This window comes from Salvelinus alpinus, chromosome 14 (assembly GCF_045679555.1).
Source record: "Salvelinus alpinus chromosome 14, SLU_Salpinus.1, whole genome shotgun sequence".
NCBI lineage: Eukaryota > Metazoa > Chordata > Actinopteri > Salmoniformes > Salmonidae > Salvelinus > Salvelinus alpinus.
Window position 1 is genome coordinate 36,270,709 of NC_092099.1, and position 19,286 is coordinate 36,289,994.

A 19,286-nucleotide genomic window follows, 5' to 3' on the forward strand; every position below is an offset into this window, starting at 1 on the left:
TCTTAGCACAGCAAGACTCACAATCCAAGAGAATGTTATGTATTGTTTGCCTTGGATTCCAATATTCCTCTAGCCTGATATAAATCAAATGTACAAAGATAAATAAATACATAATAAATCAAATATTTGGGGGGTGGTGTAGTAGTCTGCAAGGGCTGATCAACACTTTTTCCATTTCAGTAAGGTGGCAAAACCACAACAACATACTGACATGCCGTCAGTCCTCAATGAGGAATTTGATAGATGAGCCGTAAATGAGCCATTTCTCTGTCTGGCATCTGTCTAGGAATGGCAGAGGATCCAAGCTGGAAAGAGATGACACAAAACACAGTACACTGATGTAATGTTCACACCAAGTCCTCTAGTTTTCCAGGAGTCAAAGTGCTTTCCACAGTAAAACCATATAAAGGAAAGCTCTGGAGAAAATTAATAACCTCAGCAACACAGACCTGTTATTTACACCTCGCCAAGTCAGACAGCGACACACAAACAGGCCCACACTGGACCAAAGTCCGTGGCTGTCACAAATGGCACCCTTTTCCCTATGTAGTGCACTACTTTCACCAGAGCCCTGGTCATAGGGAGCCATTTGGGATGCAAACCTCAGTGCCCACATGTTGGGACAGTATGTTTTTGCACTGCTGTCAATAGTGCCCATTTATGCTCTGAGGTCATTCTGAGCCACTAAACACCTACTACCTCTGGAGAATTAAAGGCAGGGGCTGGAGGTATGGAGCAGGCCAGACAGGCGACTCTGGGTGCCACTGCAGTTCAGCAATTGGGGGAAGGTGTTATCAGTTGCATGTTAGTCTGAGCTTGACCATAAGTACAGATAATCTACAGGTATGCATTAAGCACCAAAAAATATCAACATACAGTACCAGTCAAAAGTTTGGACACACCTACTCTTTTTAATATATATATATATATATATATATATATATTTTGTACATTGCTGAATAATAGGGAAGACATCAAAACTATGAAATAACACATATGGAATCATGTTGTAACCCAAAAAGTGATAAACAAATCAAAATATAGATTCTTCTAAGTAGCCAGCCTTTGCCTTGACAGCTTTTCACTCTTGACATTCTCTCAACCAGCTTCACCTGGAATACTTTTTCAACAGTTTTGAAGGAGTTCCTACATAGGCTGAGAACTTGTTGGCTGCTTTCCCTTCACTCTGCAGTCCAACTCATCCCAAACCCATCACAATTGGGTTGAGGTCGGGTGATTGTAGAGACCAGGTCATCTGATGCAGCACTCCATCACGGTCCTTCTTGAAAAATATCAATGAAATAAAATAGAGCGTGGGAAGAGAGGGGTTTTGATGTACCTGTACCATCTATTGAAAAACATCATTGAATCCCTTAATGGAATGTGTGTGTAAACTTCCAATGACCACCTCTATCAGCGGTTCATTCTCCTCCATTCAAGAACCACTAGTACAATAGCCTGGTCCCCTGTATCAAATCCCCTTTTTACCCACAACACACCTGAGAGCCCTACAATATGCCATCTTGTACAGAGCCAGGTTACCATGGTGATCACAGGCTACATTGGATTTCTCCGATATCAAATTAAAGTGGTTTTATTTTTAGTCATAAACAAACATTTGAGATGGACGCTGAACAGAGGAGCACACTATGAAAACAATGCTATCAACTCAGCATTACTGTAACCTAACTGAAACAGCTGCTTTATATATTTGGCTCTATACATTGTATATTTGGAGACGTCCCATGCTTTCAAATTACCTTTTAGAATCCCAATCCCAGATGCAATCTGCTGAAAAGCCATTTAAAAGCAAAAATATACCACAAATAAAACCACACCAAATCTATTGAAAATAAATACATCTTTATTATTTGCTATAGAGACAATCCCTCATGCATCCCGAGATAAAGATAAACAAAATCCGGTTAAAAAGAAGCTCTCCATTAGTAGGAAGTAGCCACATATTGAAATAAATCAGTTAGTAACAATAAATCATTTTGGAATACAATATAATTAAACATCTGTGGTAAAATAAATGTCTGTTTCATCTTATAATTACAAATCCAGCAGGAAAATACAACATTATAATCCTCACATTTGAAATATAATATACTCATAAATACACAATGATTCTGTCCATAAGTATGAGCGGGAACAATAGGCTTTATTGATAGTTCTACCAGAGTCTATCAGATGAGATAGACGGTTCATTCTACTCTCCAGTTCAAGACAGCAGTCTCTCTTTTACAGTATCTCTTTCCTCATTCCTTTAAAGAAAATATATCAGGACAAATACATTTAGTGGTTTTAACATTTGTTTAAGATAAGAAATACAGTTAGGAATGTGAACGTTTTTTTGTTTGTTTTTCACGTGAGACAGTTTTCTAACAAAAACGCATACATCTGGGTCGGATTCATTAACCACCAAACGGAGGAAAATGGACTGAAACAGGGCGAGACTAACTGGACTTATTAGTCCAATAAGAAACTTTCATTTCGTTGAAAAATGCTTTAAAACGTTTTCCATTGTTACCCTAATGAACACGACCCAGGACAAAAGTGTGGAATTAATATAATGCATACACTTGTCTTCAAGTGGTGCGTTTCAAAAACAGTTTCTACTATTGATCTTTTCAAGTTCAGAGACAGTGAAATGTATTGCACAGTTAGTTCTAGACCTGGGTGCAAAGACTATCTGAGCATGCCTGGATTAATTCACTAATATATAAGTCCCAAAACAGTATCTGACACTCCCGGCAGGCAAGAGCAAATGCTCAAAGTACTTCAAAGATTTCAAATAGTATTTGAACCCAGGTCTGGTTCATTCCTCATAGAGGTTGCATTAGAAGAGGGCATGGTCATTTACAGCAGACACTAAACTCCCATACAACCATTATCATCAACCAGGCCTTAAGTCTCCTCAACCGTGGTCATCTTTCACCTTCAGGACAAGACATGCACTCTGACCCACATCTACGTGCTTAAATACAACCCATACACACTGTCAGAATCATGGCATAGGCCTAACATAACATAACATCACACACAGCCAGGGTGGAATTGGAAAAAAAATCCTAGAATTAACCTTAAACACATTTTTGCATGTCAAAATGATATCATTTTGGGTTAATTTTATTTTTATTTTTTACAACATAGTTAGTCTTTAGCAAAATAAACACACTAAGTAACATTCTGTGTTTGAAATTGGACCGTTAAGACAGAAGAAGAGAGTTCACTATAAAAGCAAATATATAGCATCATTTGTGTCTCCCAGGTCACCAGGCATACGGGTGTTAAGGCACCAGCCACCGTCACACTCTCTGAAGTAGAAACCATAGAAATATAATTCTATTCATATGGTAGAAACACAGTGTTAACGTATCTGCCATTATCTCTGGAAATAGTTGAAACAGTGTTAAGGGGTTGTTGGGCTGTTCAGTGCATGGATTCACCAGTGTTCAGGTTGGGTAGACTACACCAGGCCTCATCAGTGTTCAACTGCAAGGGAAAACAACATTCTTTTAGAAATAGAAGCACCTGCCAAGGGGTATAGGTTGACTTGGAACAGGTCGATCCGGCTCGAAGAATCGATTTATACAACTAATGAATTAATGATATTGGACCTGTCGTCATGTTCACAGCGGATATTCTCTGGTCGACACAGGTGATCGTCGTGGAGACACGGCAGCTAGGAGCTCATTGACTATCTCCTGTCGGATCTCATCAGCTAGACTCTCTTTAATCTAAAGTGGAGAGAGAAGGTACAGAGATGGAACAATGTTCAAACACACAAGTACTATGTTCACTCAAAATACAATTAAGGACACTAGGGAAAAGTCAATTTCCTGTAGGTTTGATATCTTAACAAACATAATGGAACATTGTTATTTATTACATTTCTATCTGCAATGTTCTGAAAGTTTCACCTAACTGAATACCAGGAACATCCTGTACTGAGAGGTGTCAGAGAACAGAGAAAGAACATCTCATCCCTCAGAAGTACTGGGACACCGCCAGACAGTTACATCAGGCCACATGGCTAAGACATAGCCAACAGGATTCAAAAGTTCCAAGTTTCCTTTTGGACCTTTAAAATGTGCTCCATTTGTCCCCTGCCAAGCTCTTAAAATCAGACCAGTAAATTATTTTTCATGAGCAGAACTGCCAGTCAATAGCTATGTAATCACCTCGTCGGTCAGCAGAAAAAAGTTTCTATCCATATCGGCCAAGGACATAATAAAACATGTCCTGGACATTTGAGCAACATTGGCATTCCCTATTCAACAAATACTGTAGGGCAAGGCCAATTTGGGCAGTTCAGGTAAGGAAACTTCTTAATGTTCTCTACTATTCAGAAACTAAGATAACTTTCGGTCTCACAAACCTCCTTGATGAGCTCCTGTAGATGAGGGTTGTCTGCTCTTCCTCCTCCTAGTCCTCCTCTCTCTTTGCCCCTCTCCTCCAGTAGGTGAGGGTCTACAGCTGCTCTACCTCCTCCAACCACCTCCTCCTCTCCGTCTTCAGGACCTTGCACTGGCAGTGCCTGGTCTGAGCACTGGGATACCCATGTGGCAGCACCAGGCCGTGGAGGGGGTGCCGGGGTGAGGGAGACGGAAGCCCGGTACATCCCAATCTTCTGGGGACCTGGGAGGGACAGCTCCGGGGTGTGGGATGGGCCAGGGTGACGTCCAGAGGACCTCGTTGGACTGGCTGACCTGGAAGAGAGGCCTGAGCTGGGGGTGGGGGCCATGCTAGCTCCGCCCTCTGCCCTGCCCTCGTAGCCCAGCTCTGTCTGCAGGTACAGCTGCTCCCTCAGCAGGTCCGACATCTGGAGGGAGAAACCACACCATACATGTCACACAGTGAGGGAAGAAGTGTGACAACAGTAGATCCATAAAATTAGATTGACTAGTACAGACATTCCTTTTCAAGTCAATGCGCTGATGGGTTGACCGGCAGCCATTGACGGTACCAATACTAGGAAGGAAGTAAAAACATTCATTTTTCCTTATATTTCTATGAATAGAGCACACACCATTAACAGGAGGAACAGTCTAGAGGAATGACCTAGAAAAGAACAGTCTAGAGTCAATGCAGGTACTCACCGGCTCCATAGCTCTCAGAGCAGAACTGTTAGACAGGCTGTCCATGCTGTGACCTCTCTTCATACCCTACAGGAGAGAGATATCAACAACACTAATGTTACAATACAGGAGAAGAGGGGTAGGTGATGATATGATGGGTGGCTAAACAACAAACACAAGAGTAGTGACGTACATGTAGCCTGATGTCAAATGAGAAGAACACAGAGGAACTCACAGTACTGGTGCCAAGCGGAAACAGTCATGACAAGGAGGAGAAAAGTTGAGAAAAGAGACAGAAAGATGGTATCCGCCTGTGTGTGTGTGTGCCTGTGTTTCCAGATGTAGTTCCAGGTACTGACCATGCTGTGGCGGTAGAGACTGTGCTGGCTGGCAGAGCGGAGCTGCTCGTTCAGGGTCAGCAGCCGCTCCTCCAGCTGAAGCTCTAGTTCCTGCAGCTCCTGTCTCACTTCAGACCGTAGACCCTGCAGCTGCTCCGCCTCCTGCCTGGCAACCACAAACAGACAGATAGCACTGTTAACTTCTTGACGCTAGGAGGCAGAATTTTAATGTTTGGAAAAATATCGTTCCCAATGTAAACGGCCTATTTCTCAGGCCCAGATGCTAGAATATGCATATATTTGACAGATTAGGATAGAAAACACAAAAGTTTCCAAAACTGTCAAAATATTGTCTGTGAGTATAACAGAACTGATTTTGCAGGCAAAAACCTGAGGAAATCCAACCCGGAAGTGCCTCTTATTTTGAAAAATCCCTGTCCATTGCCTGCCTATCCACCATTTAAAGGAATATCAACCATATTCCTTGTCCAATGGCTTCCACAGGTTGTGAACAGTCTTTAGACAGTTTCAAGCTTTTATTCTGGAAAAATGAGCGAGATTTATCAAATCGCGTCAGTGTCCTTGATTAGTTCTTGCGCGCGAAAGTGGTAGTTCGACATTTTATTTCTGTCTTGTATTGAATTACTTTACCCTCCGGTTGAAATATTATCGATTATTTATGTTAAAAACAACCTGAGGATTGATTATAAAAACATTTGACATGTTTCTACTAATTTTACGGATACCATTTGGAATTTGTGTCTGCCCTTCAAGACCGGCACGAGCCTGTGCATTACTGAACATAACACGCAAACCAAATGGAGGTTTTTGGGTATAAAAATCATATTTATCGAACAAAAGGAACATTTGTGTAACTGGGAGTCTCGTGAGTGCAAACATCTGAAGATCATCAAAGGTAAGCGATTCATTTTATTGCTTTTCTGACCAATCTACATTGCTGCTAGGTGTTCGTAATGTTTTGTCTAGTGATCGATAAACTCACAAACGCTTGGATTGCTTTCGCTGAAAATAAAGCATATTTTCAAAATCTGACACGACAGGTGGATTAACAACAAGCTAAACTGTGTTTTGCTATATTGCACTTGTGATTTCATGAATATCAATATTTTTTGCAATTCTTTTGAATTTGGCGCTCTGCAATTCAGCGGTTGTTGATGACAATTATCCCGCTAAAGGGATCCGTGCGCCAAGAGGTTTTAACACCGTCTGCCCGCTTGGCAACCACAAACAGAGAGACCACTGTTAACACTGTCTGCCTGCCTGGCTATCACAGAGTATGCCAACATCCGTGCGCTAGCCAGGGTGAGGGCCTCTAGCCTACCTCTCGTCGTGACTGAGGTGCTGGTAGACTAACGCCTGTTGTTTAATCAGGGACAGTTCCAGATCCATCATCTGAGTCCGGAACACATTCAGACTCCTCCTCTTAGCCTGCAGCTCCTGGAGAGAAGTCTGAAGGGAGGAGGAGGGGATGTAGAAGAGGAAGAAGATGACTGTCTGTTGTCAGAGAGGCAGAGATTCTCCTTTATCCTAACCCACATGAGACACACCCACAGGGAGGTTTGAGGAAAGGATTGATAATCATTCATTTCATTTGTTTAAGATTGGCAGTTCAGCTGAGTTTATACCTCATACAGTGGCTGGGCAGGTCTCTGAGGGTTGAACATGTCGGAGGGAGTGTCTGCTCCGCGTTCTGATGAATTCTTGAGGGCAGAGAAACCATAGATAAAACACTTAGTCAATGATAAACTGTGTTGCAAACGTCTGTTTGCATTATGGGTGGGATGGAAAGTGAAACCGCATATGATTAATCATTATAGTGCTCACGTCAGAAACAAGTTGTTAAAACGGCAAAGAGCCTTGCAACACCTATGTATAACACCTATGTAGTTTGTGGTTGTTTTGTCTCACCTGAGCCAAGTTCTGCACAGTTCCTCTGATGTCGTGAAGGACCCTTCTCAGTTGCATCTCAGTGGTAGACAGGGCTGGGGGAAGACGGGAGGTTGTAGCCATAGGGTCATGGGGGTAGGGGATCAGAGGGTGGTGGCCCAAGTATGGAGTACTGTATGGTCCTCCATAGGGGGCAGTAGAGAGATGAGGCAGGTTGGAAGGTGTGTATGAAGGGTTAGAGTAAGAGCTATGGGCAGTATAAGGATTGTTGCTGTTTAGCTCGTTGTAGGACCCACTATAGGGGTTACCGTTGTAGTTATGGTAAGTTGAACTGAAGGGGGCACTAAGAGGTGGGGTGTTACAGGAGGAGCTGTACAGGGAACAGGGGAAGTTGTGTGGAAGAAGGTTACCCATGTTGTTAGTGTAAGGAGCACTATAAGGAGGACAGTTAGGGGCCACATGATGGGGTAAGGTGGGAGCTGCGTGCTGGGGAAGGTTAGGTACACTACCATATGGATGGGTAGGGAGGCTATGGAGGGTGTGGTGGTGGTGGGTGGAGGGCTGATACTGGAACAAGTTGGGGACACTGCCATGGGGCAGAGTGGGGTTGTACTGGGCTGGGTTAGGGGTGTTGTGCTGAGCAAGGTTGTGTTGAGTAAGGTTAGGTTGATTGTGTTGGGCTAGGTAGTGCTGTGTTAGGTTGGAGTTAGGGTTGATGTGTTGGGTGAGGTTAGGGTTATTGAAGTGGGCCAGGTTATGTTGGGTGAGGTTAGGGTTATTGAAGTGGGCCAGGTTATGTTGGGTGAGGTTAGGGTTATTGAAGTGGGCCAGGTTACGTTGGGTGAGGTTAGGGTTATTGAAGTGGGCCAGGTTACGTTGGGTGAGGTTAGGGTTATTGAAGTGGGCCAGGTTACGTTGGGTGAGGTTAGGTACGCTACAGGTGCTCCAGGCACGGTGGTGCTCCCCCAGAGGCCTCTCTCCCCACTCAGGAGGGTGGCTGTGCAGTGAGACGGTTGAGCGGGTCAGGTGGCGGGGGATGGCCAGGGGGTAAGGGGGCACCCTGTCCTGAAGGCCTCTCAGTTCACCATCTCTTTGTAGCCCGGGGCCATGTGATAGCTCGGTCCCTCTGTTGATAATCAAGGTAGAGCGGCAGCTGTCTCTCCTCTGACACTCATCCTCCACAACCTCCTCCTCTTCCACGATGGACCCCACCTCCTCCTCCTCTTCTGGGGTGTATTGGTAGGAGAAGGCTGGCTGGGTGCAGTGCCTGACTGTACCCTGGCCAAACTGGATCCTGACAGAGGAGACCACACGGGAGGGGGTGAGGAGGGAGGTAGGCAGGGATCGGGACCTCGTCAGGGGGGCTCTTCTCCTGAACAGATCCCTGGCTGTCAACTTCCCCTCCATCCGGTGTACCTGGAGTCCTGAGGACGAGGCCCTCTGCTGGGCCCTGTGAAGGGCCCCTTGGACCCTGGCTGAGGCACCTAGGCTAGGGAAACTGGCGCTAGGGCTGGGAGTTCTGGCTTCCATCTCCACCCTGTCAGGCACACCCTCCCTGGCTGGGGCACCAGAAGAGCTGCAGTGTGGGGCCGGGACGGAGCCATGGTCTTCTGTAGAACCAGGATCAGCCTCCACGTGAGGCTCAGCAGTACGGTAAGTCTCAGGAGTTAACTGAGGAGTGTCAGAGGCATGAACAGAAGCAGCTTCCTCAGCAGTGTTATGCTTCTGGTCCTGCTCTGAGTCTTGGGCCACCCCTCTGTCTCCTTGTTTAGGTAACTGATGGGTGGTGTACTGTGGCACCTCCTGTTGCTCCTCCTCCCCATTAGGGCTCCAGCTCCTCCTTCCGTCTGCCACAAGGTGTTTCTGTGGGACAGAGAGAATCTGCACCTCCTCCTCCCCCTCCTCCCCCTGCAGCCTCCCAAAGGCAGGGTGTTCCAGGGCTAGAGGAGTGGTCCCCTCCCCAGCGTGAGACGTCACTGTGGTCTCACTGTCACAGCTGTCAGAGCTCTCCTGTACCTTTAGATAGTTAGCTGAGCCGTCAGTAGAAGGGTCCTCTGCAAAGCCACTACTGTCTGACTGCTGGCTGGCTGTTCTTAGTAGTTGCTCTGTAACGGACAAAGGGAGGGAGAGAGAAAGTGAGAGAGTTAACCTCTTGACGCTAGGGGTCAGATTATTATTCTTTAAAAAAAAATAACGTTCCCAAGGTAAACGGACTATTTCTCAGGTCCAGATCGTAGAATATGCATATAATTTACAGATTAGGATAGAAAACACTCCAAAGTTTCCAAAACTGTCAAAATATTGTCTGTTTATAACAAAACTGATTCTGCAGGCGAAAACCTGAGGAAATCTAACCCGGAAGTGATTTTTTTTTAATTTATTTTAATCTGTGTTTCCTTGCCCGTCTTTCTTCCATTTAAAGGGGTATCAACCATATTCCTTTTCCAATGGCTTCCTCAGGCTGTGACCAGGCTTTAGACATAGTTTTAGGCTTTTATTTTGAAAAATGAGTGAGATTTTTCAAAAGTAGTCAGGTGTCCTTTGATTAGTTCCTGCGCGCAGAGGGGTAGCTCTCCATTTTCTTTCTTTTATTGAATAGGTTACGGTCCGGTTGAAATATTATCGATTATGTTTGTTAAAAACAACCTGAGGATTGATTATAAAAAACATTTGACATGTTTCTACGAACATTACGGATACTTTTTGGAATTTTCGTCGAACGGAACGAGGCTTTGGTTTTCTGAACATAACGCACAACCCAAAAGGCGTTTTTTTGTTATAAAAGTAATATTTATCGAACAAAAATAACATTTATTGTGTAACTGGGAGTCTCGTGCAAACATCCGAAGATTATCAAAGGTAAGCGATTAATTTTATTGCTTTTCTGACCATGCTAATTTGGGGCTAGCTGTTCTAGCATTGATTGATACACTCACAAAAGCTTGGATTGCTTTCGCTGCAAAGCATATTTTCAAAATCTGACACAATAGGTGGATTAACAACAAGCTAAGCTGTGTTTTGGTATATTTCACTTGTGATTGCATGATTATAAATATTTTTTGTAATATTTTGCGCCCTGCAATTCAGCGGTTGTTTAGGAAAATTATCCCGCTAAAGGGATCCGTAGCGCAGAGAAATTAAAGGAAGATGTCAGAGTGTAAGAAGGACCATCAATCTGGGTTTAAACAAAACAAATAATTTAACATTTCACAGTGTAGAGTCAAACATGTGTTCCATCAGTATATTTGCAACACAGTGAGAATACACTTGTAATCCCTCTATAAAAGTTGTATTATACACCAGAGAGTAGACTTGATCAGCTCCAAATCAAATTATATGTCACATGCACCGAATACAACAGGTGTAGACCTTACAGTGAAATGCTTACTTATAAGACCTTAAACAACGATGCAGTTAAGAAAATAGTTAAGAGTTAAAGTAAAAAATTAACAATAAAAGAAAAACAAAATAACAACGAGGCTATATACAGGGGGTACCGGCGGTACCGAGTCAATGTGCGGCGGTATAGTTTAGCTGAGGTAATATTTACATGAAGGTTGGGGTAAAGTGACTAAGCATAGGTAATAAACAGCAAGTAGCAGCAGCGTAAAAAAAGGGTTTGGGGGGGGGGGGGTCAACGCAAATAGTCCGTGTAGCCAACTGATCAGCAGTCTTATGGCTTGGGGGTAGAAGCTGTTAAGAAGCCTTTTTGACCTAGACTTGGCGCTCCGGTACCACTTGCCGTGTAGTAGCAGAGACAACAGTCTATAACAACGGTGGCTGGAATCTTTGGTAATTGTTAGGGCCTTCCTCTGACACCGCCTGGTATAGAGGTCCTGGATGGCAGGAATTTGGCCCCAGCGATGTACTGTGCAGTACACACTACCCTATGTAGCGCCTTGCAGTCGGTGGCCGAGCAGTTGCCATACCAGGCGGTGATGCAACCTGTCAGGATGCTCTCGATGGTGCAGCTGTAAAACCTTTGAGGATCTGGGGACCCATGCCAAATCTTTTCAATCTCCTGAGGGGGAATAGGCGTTGTCCTGCCCTCTTCATGATTGTCTTAGTGTGTTTAGACCATGATAGTTTATTGGTGATGTGGACACCAAGGAAGTTGAAGCTCTCAACCTGCTCCACTACAGCCCTGTCGATGAGAATGGGGGCGTGCTCAGCCCTCCTTTTCCTGTAGTCCACTATCATCTTCTTTGTCTAGATCACGTTGAGGAAGAGGTTGTTGTCCTGGCAGCACACTGCCAGTTCTCTGACCTCCTCCCTATAGGCTGTCTCATCGTTGTCGGTGATCAGGCCTACCACCGTTGTGTCGTCTGCAAACTTTAATGATGGTGTTGGAGTCGTGCTTGGCCACGCAGTCATGGGTGAACAGGGAGCATAGGAGGGGACTAGCACGCACGCCTGAGGAGCCCCCGTGTTGAGGATCAGCGTGGCAGATTTGTTTCCTACCCTCACCACCTGGGGGCAGCCCATCAGGAAGTCCAGGATCCAGTTGCAGAGGGAGGTATTCAGTCCCAAGGTCCTTAGTTTAGTGATGAGCTTTGATGGCACTATGGTGTTGAATGCTGAGCTGCAGTCAATGAACAGCATTCTCACATAGGTGTTCCTTTTGTCCAGGTGGGAAAGGGCAGTGTGGAGTGCAATAGCGGGATTTCTTATAAGTGTCCAGGTTAGAGTCCCGCTCCTTGAAAGTGGCAGCTCTACCCTTTAACTTCTTATGGCTGCATGGGCAGTATTGAGTAGCTTGGATGAAAGATGCACAGAGGTGCCCATATTAAACGGCCTGCTCCTTAGTCCCAGTTGCTAGTATATGCATATTATTATTCATATTGGACAGAAAACACTCTGAAGTTTCTAAAACTATTTGAATTATGTCTGTGAGTATAACAGAACACATATGGCAGGCAAAAACCTGAGAAGTTCCACTTCCTGTTTGAATTGTTTCTGATGTGTCAGATTTTCAACAAAGCTCTCAATTGAAATTTCAGCGAGATATAGATGAGTTTTCACTTCCTACGGCTTCCACTAGATGTCAACAGTCAACAGAACCTTGTCTGATGACTCTAATGTGAAGGGGGGGCCGAAGGAGACAGGAATGAGTAATCACTTCCACGAGCTGATCACGCATTCACCATGCGCCTTCACATAAGTAGGACGTCCGTTCCATCGCTCTTCTGAAGTCAATCTAATTCTCCGGTGGGAACGTTATTCAAGATGTATGTTAACAACATTCTAAAGATTGATTCAGTACATCGTTTGACATGTTTCTACTGACTGTTACGGAACTTTTGGACATTTCGTCACGTTATAGTGGAGGCGCTTTCTGACTTTGGAATTGTTTACCGAAGGCGCGAACCAAAGTAGCTAATTGGACATAAATAACGGACAATATCGAACAAATCAAGCATTTATTGTGGACCTGGGATTCCTAGGACTGCATTCTGATGAAGTTCATCAAAGGTAAGGAAACATTTATCATGTATTTTCTGGTTTCTGTTGAGTCCAACATGGCGGCTAATTTGGCTATTGTTCTGAGCTCCGTCTCAGATTATTGCATGATTTGCTTTTTCCGTAAAGTTTTTTTGAAATCTGACACAGCGGTTGCATTAAGGAGAGGTGTATATATATATATATATATATATATATATATAATTCCATGTGTATAACTTGTATTATCATCTACATTTATGATGAGTATTTCTGTTGAAACGATGTGGCTATGCACTATCACTGGATGTTTTTGGAACTAGTGAATGTAACGCGCCAATGTAAACTCAAGATTTTTTGTTATAGATATGAACTTTATCAAACAAAACATGCATGTATTGTGTAACATGAAGTCCTATGAGTGTCATCTGATGAAGATAATCAAAGGTTAGTGATTAATTTTCTCTCTATTTCTGCTTTTTCTGACCGCTATCTTTCGCTGGAAAAATGGCTGTGCTTATTGTGGTTTGATGGTGACCTAACATAATCGTTTGTAGTGCTTTCGCTGAAAAGCATATTTGAAATCGGACACTTTGGTGGGATTAACAACAAGAATACCTTTAAAATTATATAAGACGCATGTATGTTTGAGGAATTTTAATTATGAGATTTCTGTTTTTTGAATTTGGCGCCCTACACTTTATCTGGCAGCTGTCATATCGATCCCGGTAGCGGGATGCAGCCATAAGAAGTTAACTCAGTGCAGATGTTGCCTGTAATCCATGGCTTCTGGTTGGGGTATGTACGTACGGTCACTGTGGGGACGACATTATCGATGCACTTATTGATGAAGCCAATGACTGATGTGGTATACTCCTCAATGCCACCGGGTGAATCCCGGAACATATTCCAGTCAGTGCTAACAAAACAGTCCTGTAGCGTAGCATCTGCGTCATCTGACCACTTCCATATTGAGCGAGTCACTGGTACTTCCTGCTTTAGTTTTTGCTTGTAAGCAGGAAATCAGGAGAATAGAGTTATGGTCAGATTTGCAAAATGGACGACGAGGGATAACTTTGTATGCGTGTGTGAGGAGTAAAGGTGGTCTGGTTGCACATGTAAAATGCGGGTAGAGACGGATTTAAGTATCCCTGCATTAAAGTCCCTGGCCACTAAGAGCCCTGCCTCTGAATGAGCATCTTCTTGTTCGCTTATGGCATACAGCTCGTTGAGTGCAGTCTTAGTGCCAGCATCGGTTTGTGGTGGTAAATAGACAGCTACGAAAAATATAGATGAAAACTCTATTTGTAAACATTGTGGTCTGGAGTATAGTGATTCCCTAAAGAGCACACCCCTGAGGCTCTACGGTGTAATAGATTATCATGGTCAGTCGGAAAAGAAACATGCTTAGTGGTTATACAAGGTTTTATCTACAAATGGCCCTCTGTTTTAGATGGGTCACCCACTTGTAATGGATTGTCATGGGGCCATGTGTTCTAAGTACCAATGTTCTTAGAAATAAAAGCTAAATTAAACGTAATTCAATCAGCATAATGAAGATGCATCCCTAAATATCTACCCTCTTCTTCCCTGACTTCACTAATCTAAAACTTATGCTACAATTCATTATCGGTGAACAGAACTAGACAGGAAAGACCTGTGTCTTTTTTTGTACAAGTATCTTTTGTACAAGTATTTTACGTATAAGTATTGTTTTGTCTAAAAGGCCACTATGGAACATTTCATCAGAGTATACTGAAGCTAGAAAATGACCTGAGGTATTTAATTACCTGCCATAAGACACAAAATGTTATTGAATATATTTGAGAGATGAGTGATTATGACCAGTTAACTAAGTCTACTGATGAAGCAGAGAACATATTGTTTTTATGTCATAACGTGATTATTCATATTAGTGGACATCCACTATGGAAAGTTCAGTAACACTTTACATTCATCTAAAAAGGTATAATGCTTTATGACTTGTTATAAGCATGTATGAGCCTCTATACTGTGTTATAAGGTATATAATATGCAGGCCAGACTCACCACTACCAGCTCTAGAGGTGCTGTGTGTCCCAGGTAAAGCCTCATCCTCATTACTCTGGACCTGAAAGACACACAGAGCGAGACAGACAGACACACAGAGCGAGACAGACAGACACACAGAGCGACAGACAGACACACAGAGCGACAGACAGACACACAGAGCGACACAGAGACAGACACAGAGACAGACACAGAGACACAGAGACAGACACAGAGACATTTACATCTATGGTGTGGTAAAACAAAGACAAAAAAAAACTACACTATTATTATTCGGATGAATAACATCAGGTCGCAGTGATATTAACCAAGTCATATTTTAAACTTGAGAGCTATGCTTCCCCCCCCCCAGGCCATTTCTACGCAGACACACTTCTGATACATACACCCCCTCCAGTTACCGGAACTATAACAACACTGTTCTGTAAGATCTGGAGAGGGGAAAACTGCAGATTGAGCCACAATAACAGCCTCCAGGGTCGTCCATATGCTCTCTCTTACAATTCTAACTTATTTATAAGCTGGAGTTCGTGTCCTTCGCTTTCCTCACAATATCTGCTAGGACAGCTAAAATGAGGATTGTGGGAAACACAATCAAGCGATGAAAGATAAGAAAATACAACTGTATTGAACTGAGGGCAGTCCTACGATCAAAATTGAACCCCCTTCTGAACCCGTAAGCAACCCCAAACAAAACAAACGTTGCATTGAACTGAGAGGGCAGTATAACTAAGCTCAGCCAAGAATTGAACCCCTCTCCTCAACTCTGTGTTTGTGCAGACGTTTCTACCTCCATCTCAAACTGGGAGGACAGTAATGCTAAGTCTAGAATTGAACCCCTCTCCCCAACCTTCTGTGTGCAGTCAAAACTCATACTGAACTGGAAAGGCAGGAGAACAGTACAACTAAGCCAAGAATTGAACCCTGCTTCAAACCTTGTGTGTGTGTGAGTATAGCCCTACCTCTTCCATCTCAAAGGAGTCCTTGGTCTGTGTGCGGAGGTGGGCGATGTGAGGGTTGGGCAGCAGGCTGTAGTTAGGTTCTTTATCTGGGGTTGATGTGATTGTTTGCTGGCCCTTCAGTTGAATGTCTTGGTGCTCTTTCTCCAAGTCGGCCTCGTTGGACAGGCTCAGGTCACCCTCCTGGGTCAATGCCTGGCCATCTCCGTTCACTCCAGGGTGGTCTCCATTGACACTTAGGGTGGCCTCAGTGCTGCCTCCAGAGTGGCTCTCCTCAGTCACCGTGGCCAGAGATGGAGAGTCCTTCTTCCTAAAGGCCTTCTGCTTGAGCTCACCCTTATGGTCGGAGTCAGTTGTGACGGCACTGTCCCCTGTACCTGGACTCACATGGTCTGCCAGTTTCTCTGTAGTAGACAGGGCTGTGATGGTAGCAGCCCCCCCCTCCCCCAACCCACCCAGCAGGTTGTGTTTAGTGATTGTCTTCTTCAGGATCTTGGCTGCATTCAGGGCTAAGTTGTTCCTCCTCAGAGGAGAAGGAGGGACGATGGTGAGTGGTTCCCCATCTAGGCTGCAGATCTTCTGGACAGTCTGGCCGGAGACCTGGGAGTAGAGATGGAAGAACTCGTTGGCCACCGTGGTCAGGACCTCGATCTGACGGAAACGACCTTTTGGGGGGGGGGGGGGAGTGGAGAAAGAGTGGAAACTAGAATTAAAATACAAGCTTTGGGGAAAGAATAAGACTTGATTAACTTGATAAAGAGAGGAAACTAATAGAAACAATGGCCTGCTGAGTCTTTTGACCAAGGGCTCAAGCTAGCTAGTCCCCAGAACGCCTGGGAATATGTCCTCTTATAGCAGCAGATTCAGCCCTCATCATGGGTGTAGTTAGTTTGGAGGATGATGAAAGACAAAGCTGCATCCTGACGTTAATACCAGCCCCGTGGGCACAGATAGGCATAGCCTGTCACAGGGCAACCATAACTCCCTTGAACCATCATCGCAATGACATCGAAGAGAATAAACCTCCCCACATTAACAGTGTGTCATAAATGACATGATAACGCAACAGTGCGAGTGACTAAGTACGCCATTCACCATGATATCTATCCCCACCACATGCATGTAAGCGACTAATATACTTCTGCAAGTAAGTAACAAATACATCCTCTGGCCATTATCTCTCTGAGCCCAGAACACAGTCTCTTCCTGATCCCTGACCACAGCTGACTCAACAGAATAAGACCACAGAAGAAAACAGAAGTAGGAAGTGAAATTTCACAAGGCCTTTATATTTATGATGAGAGCACCATGCCTTTTAGCTGCTCACAGCCAGAATCCCAGGGACGTTCTCAGGGAGAAAAAACAGGACTTACATAAGAAAAATCAACATGACATTGAAGAGAAGAGGGCTGTTCCAGGACTTTGAGCTGCTAACTGCAGTACATGTTGGAACATCCCTGAGACAGACAGCAGCATGAGAATTCTACATTCCAGAGTCTAAACCTTCTGAGAATGCTCACTGATCTATGATCCCTAGAACCCTTGGAAGTTGTGACTCCTAAATCCCTGCAGAGCTGCCTGTGCTCAGTGTGCTGTAAGTCAAGTCAGTCCACTGTTCTGAAACAGAAACAGCCCGTCATCCAGTTGTTGTTGCGCTGCAGCAGCCCCACTAACTCAATAGGTAGACGACAAAAACTCCTCACATTAACTTAACGGAGGGGTGAAACTTCAAAAGGGATTGAAAAGACAGATACTCATCCCCCCTTTCAACATCTAATCTAGACCAGATGAAGATGAAACTGACTCGAGAGCTACTACAACAGCGCTTACTGGGCCTCGGTCCAGCAGTTTAAAAACAACAAGAGAGTGCTGTTACAGGGCTGAGGCCACTCTCTCTCTGTCCCCTTCCTGTTCCTCTCTGGCTGGCCAGCCAGGATGCAGAGTGGCTGCTTTGTCCCCAACTCAGATCTCACACAGCTCGGTCTCCGACAGCAGGAGTTATGCTAATATGGGTCTATAAAGAGTAAAACGGCCGGTGCATAGTGCTGTGTGCTCTGGCAGAGTGAACAGACCCAGGACCAATGTGTGTGAGGCCCGATGTGAGCAGAGTACAGAGAAGAATCAGGTCCTCCACTCCATCTCTTTTTGGGGGTGTCCTAAATGGCACCCTATATAGTGCACCACTTTTGACCAGGGCCCATAGGGAGGGCTCTGGTCAAAAGTAGTGCACTATATAGGGAATAGGGTGCCATTTGGGAGGTAGACTCTGTCTCTCTCTCTGCCGCTCTGGTCACCACATTGTTTGCCCAATAGAAGACAAAGGCTTCCTTGTGCTGCGGCTCTGTTCACCCAGCTGCACTGGAATGGGCCCTCACTCTCACCATCCCAGCTTCCAGCCCAGGCCCCCAGATCTACATGCTCTTGTTTGGCAGACAGAAGCTAAATCTGCCAAGAGGAAGAGAAGAACAAGAAACCTACCCACAATGCAATGGCTTGGTGGGAACGGAACCCATTGACTGATGGTGTGCCATTGATTATTACACCACCTACAAAGATACCAGACTACCCCTACATGTAACTAGGGCTGGGAATTACCAGGGACCTCACCATACCATATTATCACCATACTTAGGTGCTGATATAATGTGTTGCTTTTCTCCATTCAATATGTATTGCGATTTGATACTACGATTTTATGGTGATTTGATGTTCCAAACATATTGCTCACTATATGTCTGAGAAATTGACAAAATGAGTTTTGATCAGTCATGGAAATAAGTGCTGAAAACATCTTGGCTCACTATTTAAATAGAAATGAAGAACAAGCTGCAGGGAGAAATATTCTGGCGCAGGTACTGCCAACTAGCTCTAGCTAATGCTACTTAGAATACATTTTTTTTTTAAATTACAAATCAATACTTGGAGTCAAAGTATTGATATATCATCCATTGATGTAATACCATCAGTACCACATCCCAACAATTCATTCCAACCATAACCCACCCAAACACTACCACCATCCCCACCGTACCATCACCCCGCTGCTCCGCACTCCAGCTGACACTCTATCCATATTCCTTCATCACAACCCGTTTGTCTGCATGTACGTAGGTTGTACATTGTTGTCTGTCTGGACCATTTTATAGCAGTGAACAGCAATATGAGCAGTGTTTTCACAGCTCGAAGAATGAGGGGAAGGGAAAATAGAGACAGAAAGCTAAAGAAACAGACAGACAGCGAGGAAGAGACACAAAGCGAGGTAAAGCTAAAGAAACAGACAGACAGCGAGGAAGAGACACAAAGCGAGGTAAAGCTAAAGAAACAGACAGACAGCGAGGAAGAGACACAAAGCGAGGTAAAGCTAAAGAAACAGACAGACAGCGAGGAAGAGACACAAAGCGAGGTAAAGCTAAAGAAACAGACAGACAGCGAGGAAGAGACACAAAGCGAGGTAAAGCTAAAGAAACAGACAGACAGCGAGGAAGAGACACAAAGCGAGGTAAAGCTAA

General features: G+C 44.3%; 1 protein-coding gene across 4 annotated transcripts in view; it reads right to left on the minus strand.

Moving 5' to 3' along the window:
- Positions 1-1,846: 1,846 nt before the first annotated feature.
- The window catches only part of itprid2 (ITPR interacting domain containing 2), a 52,344-nt gene continuing 34,904 nt past the window's right edge, over positions 1,847-19,286 (minus strand). For 3 of the 4 annotated variants that reach the window (XM_071341390.1, XM_071341389.1, XM_071341391.1), the window contains exons 9-18: positions 15,781-16,442; positions 14,819-14,879; positions 7,352-9,435; positions 7,069-7,143; positions 6,765-6,892; positions 5,444-5,588; positions 5,106-5,171; positions 4,385-4,828; positions 3,624-3,743; positions 1,847-3,498 (exon numbers count right to left, since the gene is read on the minus strand). In XM_071341390.1, the coding sequence (XP_071197491.1) occupies positions 3,636-3,743; positions 4,385-4,828; positions 5,106-5,171; positions 5,444-5,588; positions 6,765-6,892; positions 7,069-7,143; positions 7,352-9,435; positions 14,819-14,879; positions 15,781-16,442 (3,773 nt within the window). In that variant the 3' untranslated portion in view covers positions 1,847-3,498; positions 3,624-3,635. Of the gene's footprint in view, positions 3,499-3,623; positions 3,744-4,384; positions 4,829-5,105; positions 5,172-5,443; positions 5,589-6,764; positions 6,971-7,068; positions 7,144-7,351; positions 9,436-14,818; positions 14,880-15,780; positions 16,443-19,286 lie in introns of those variants that run through there. The other variant, XM_071341392.1, reaches the window with a different exon arrangement.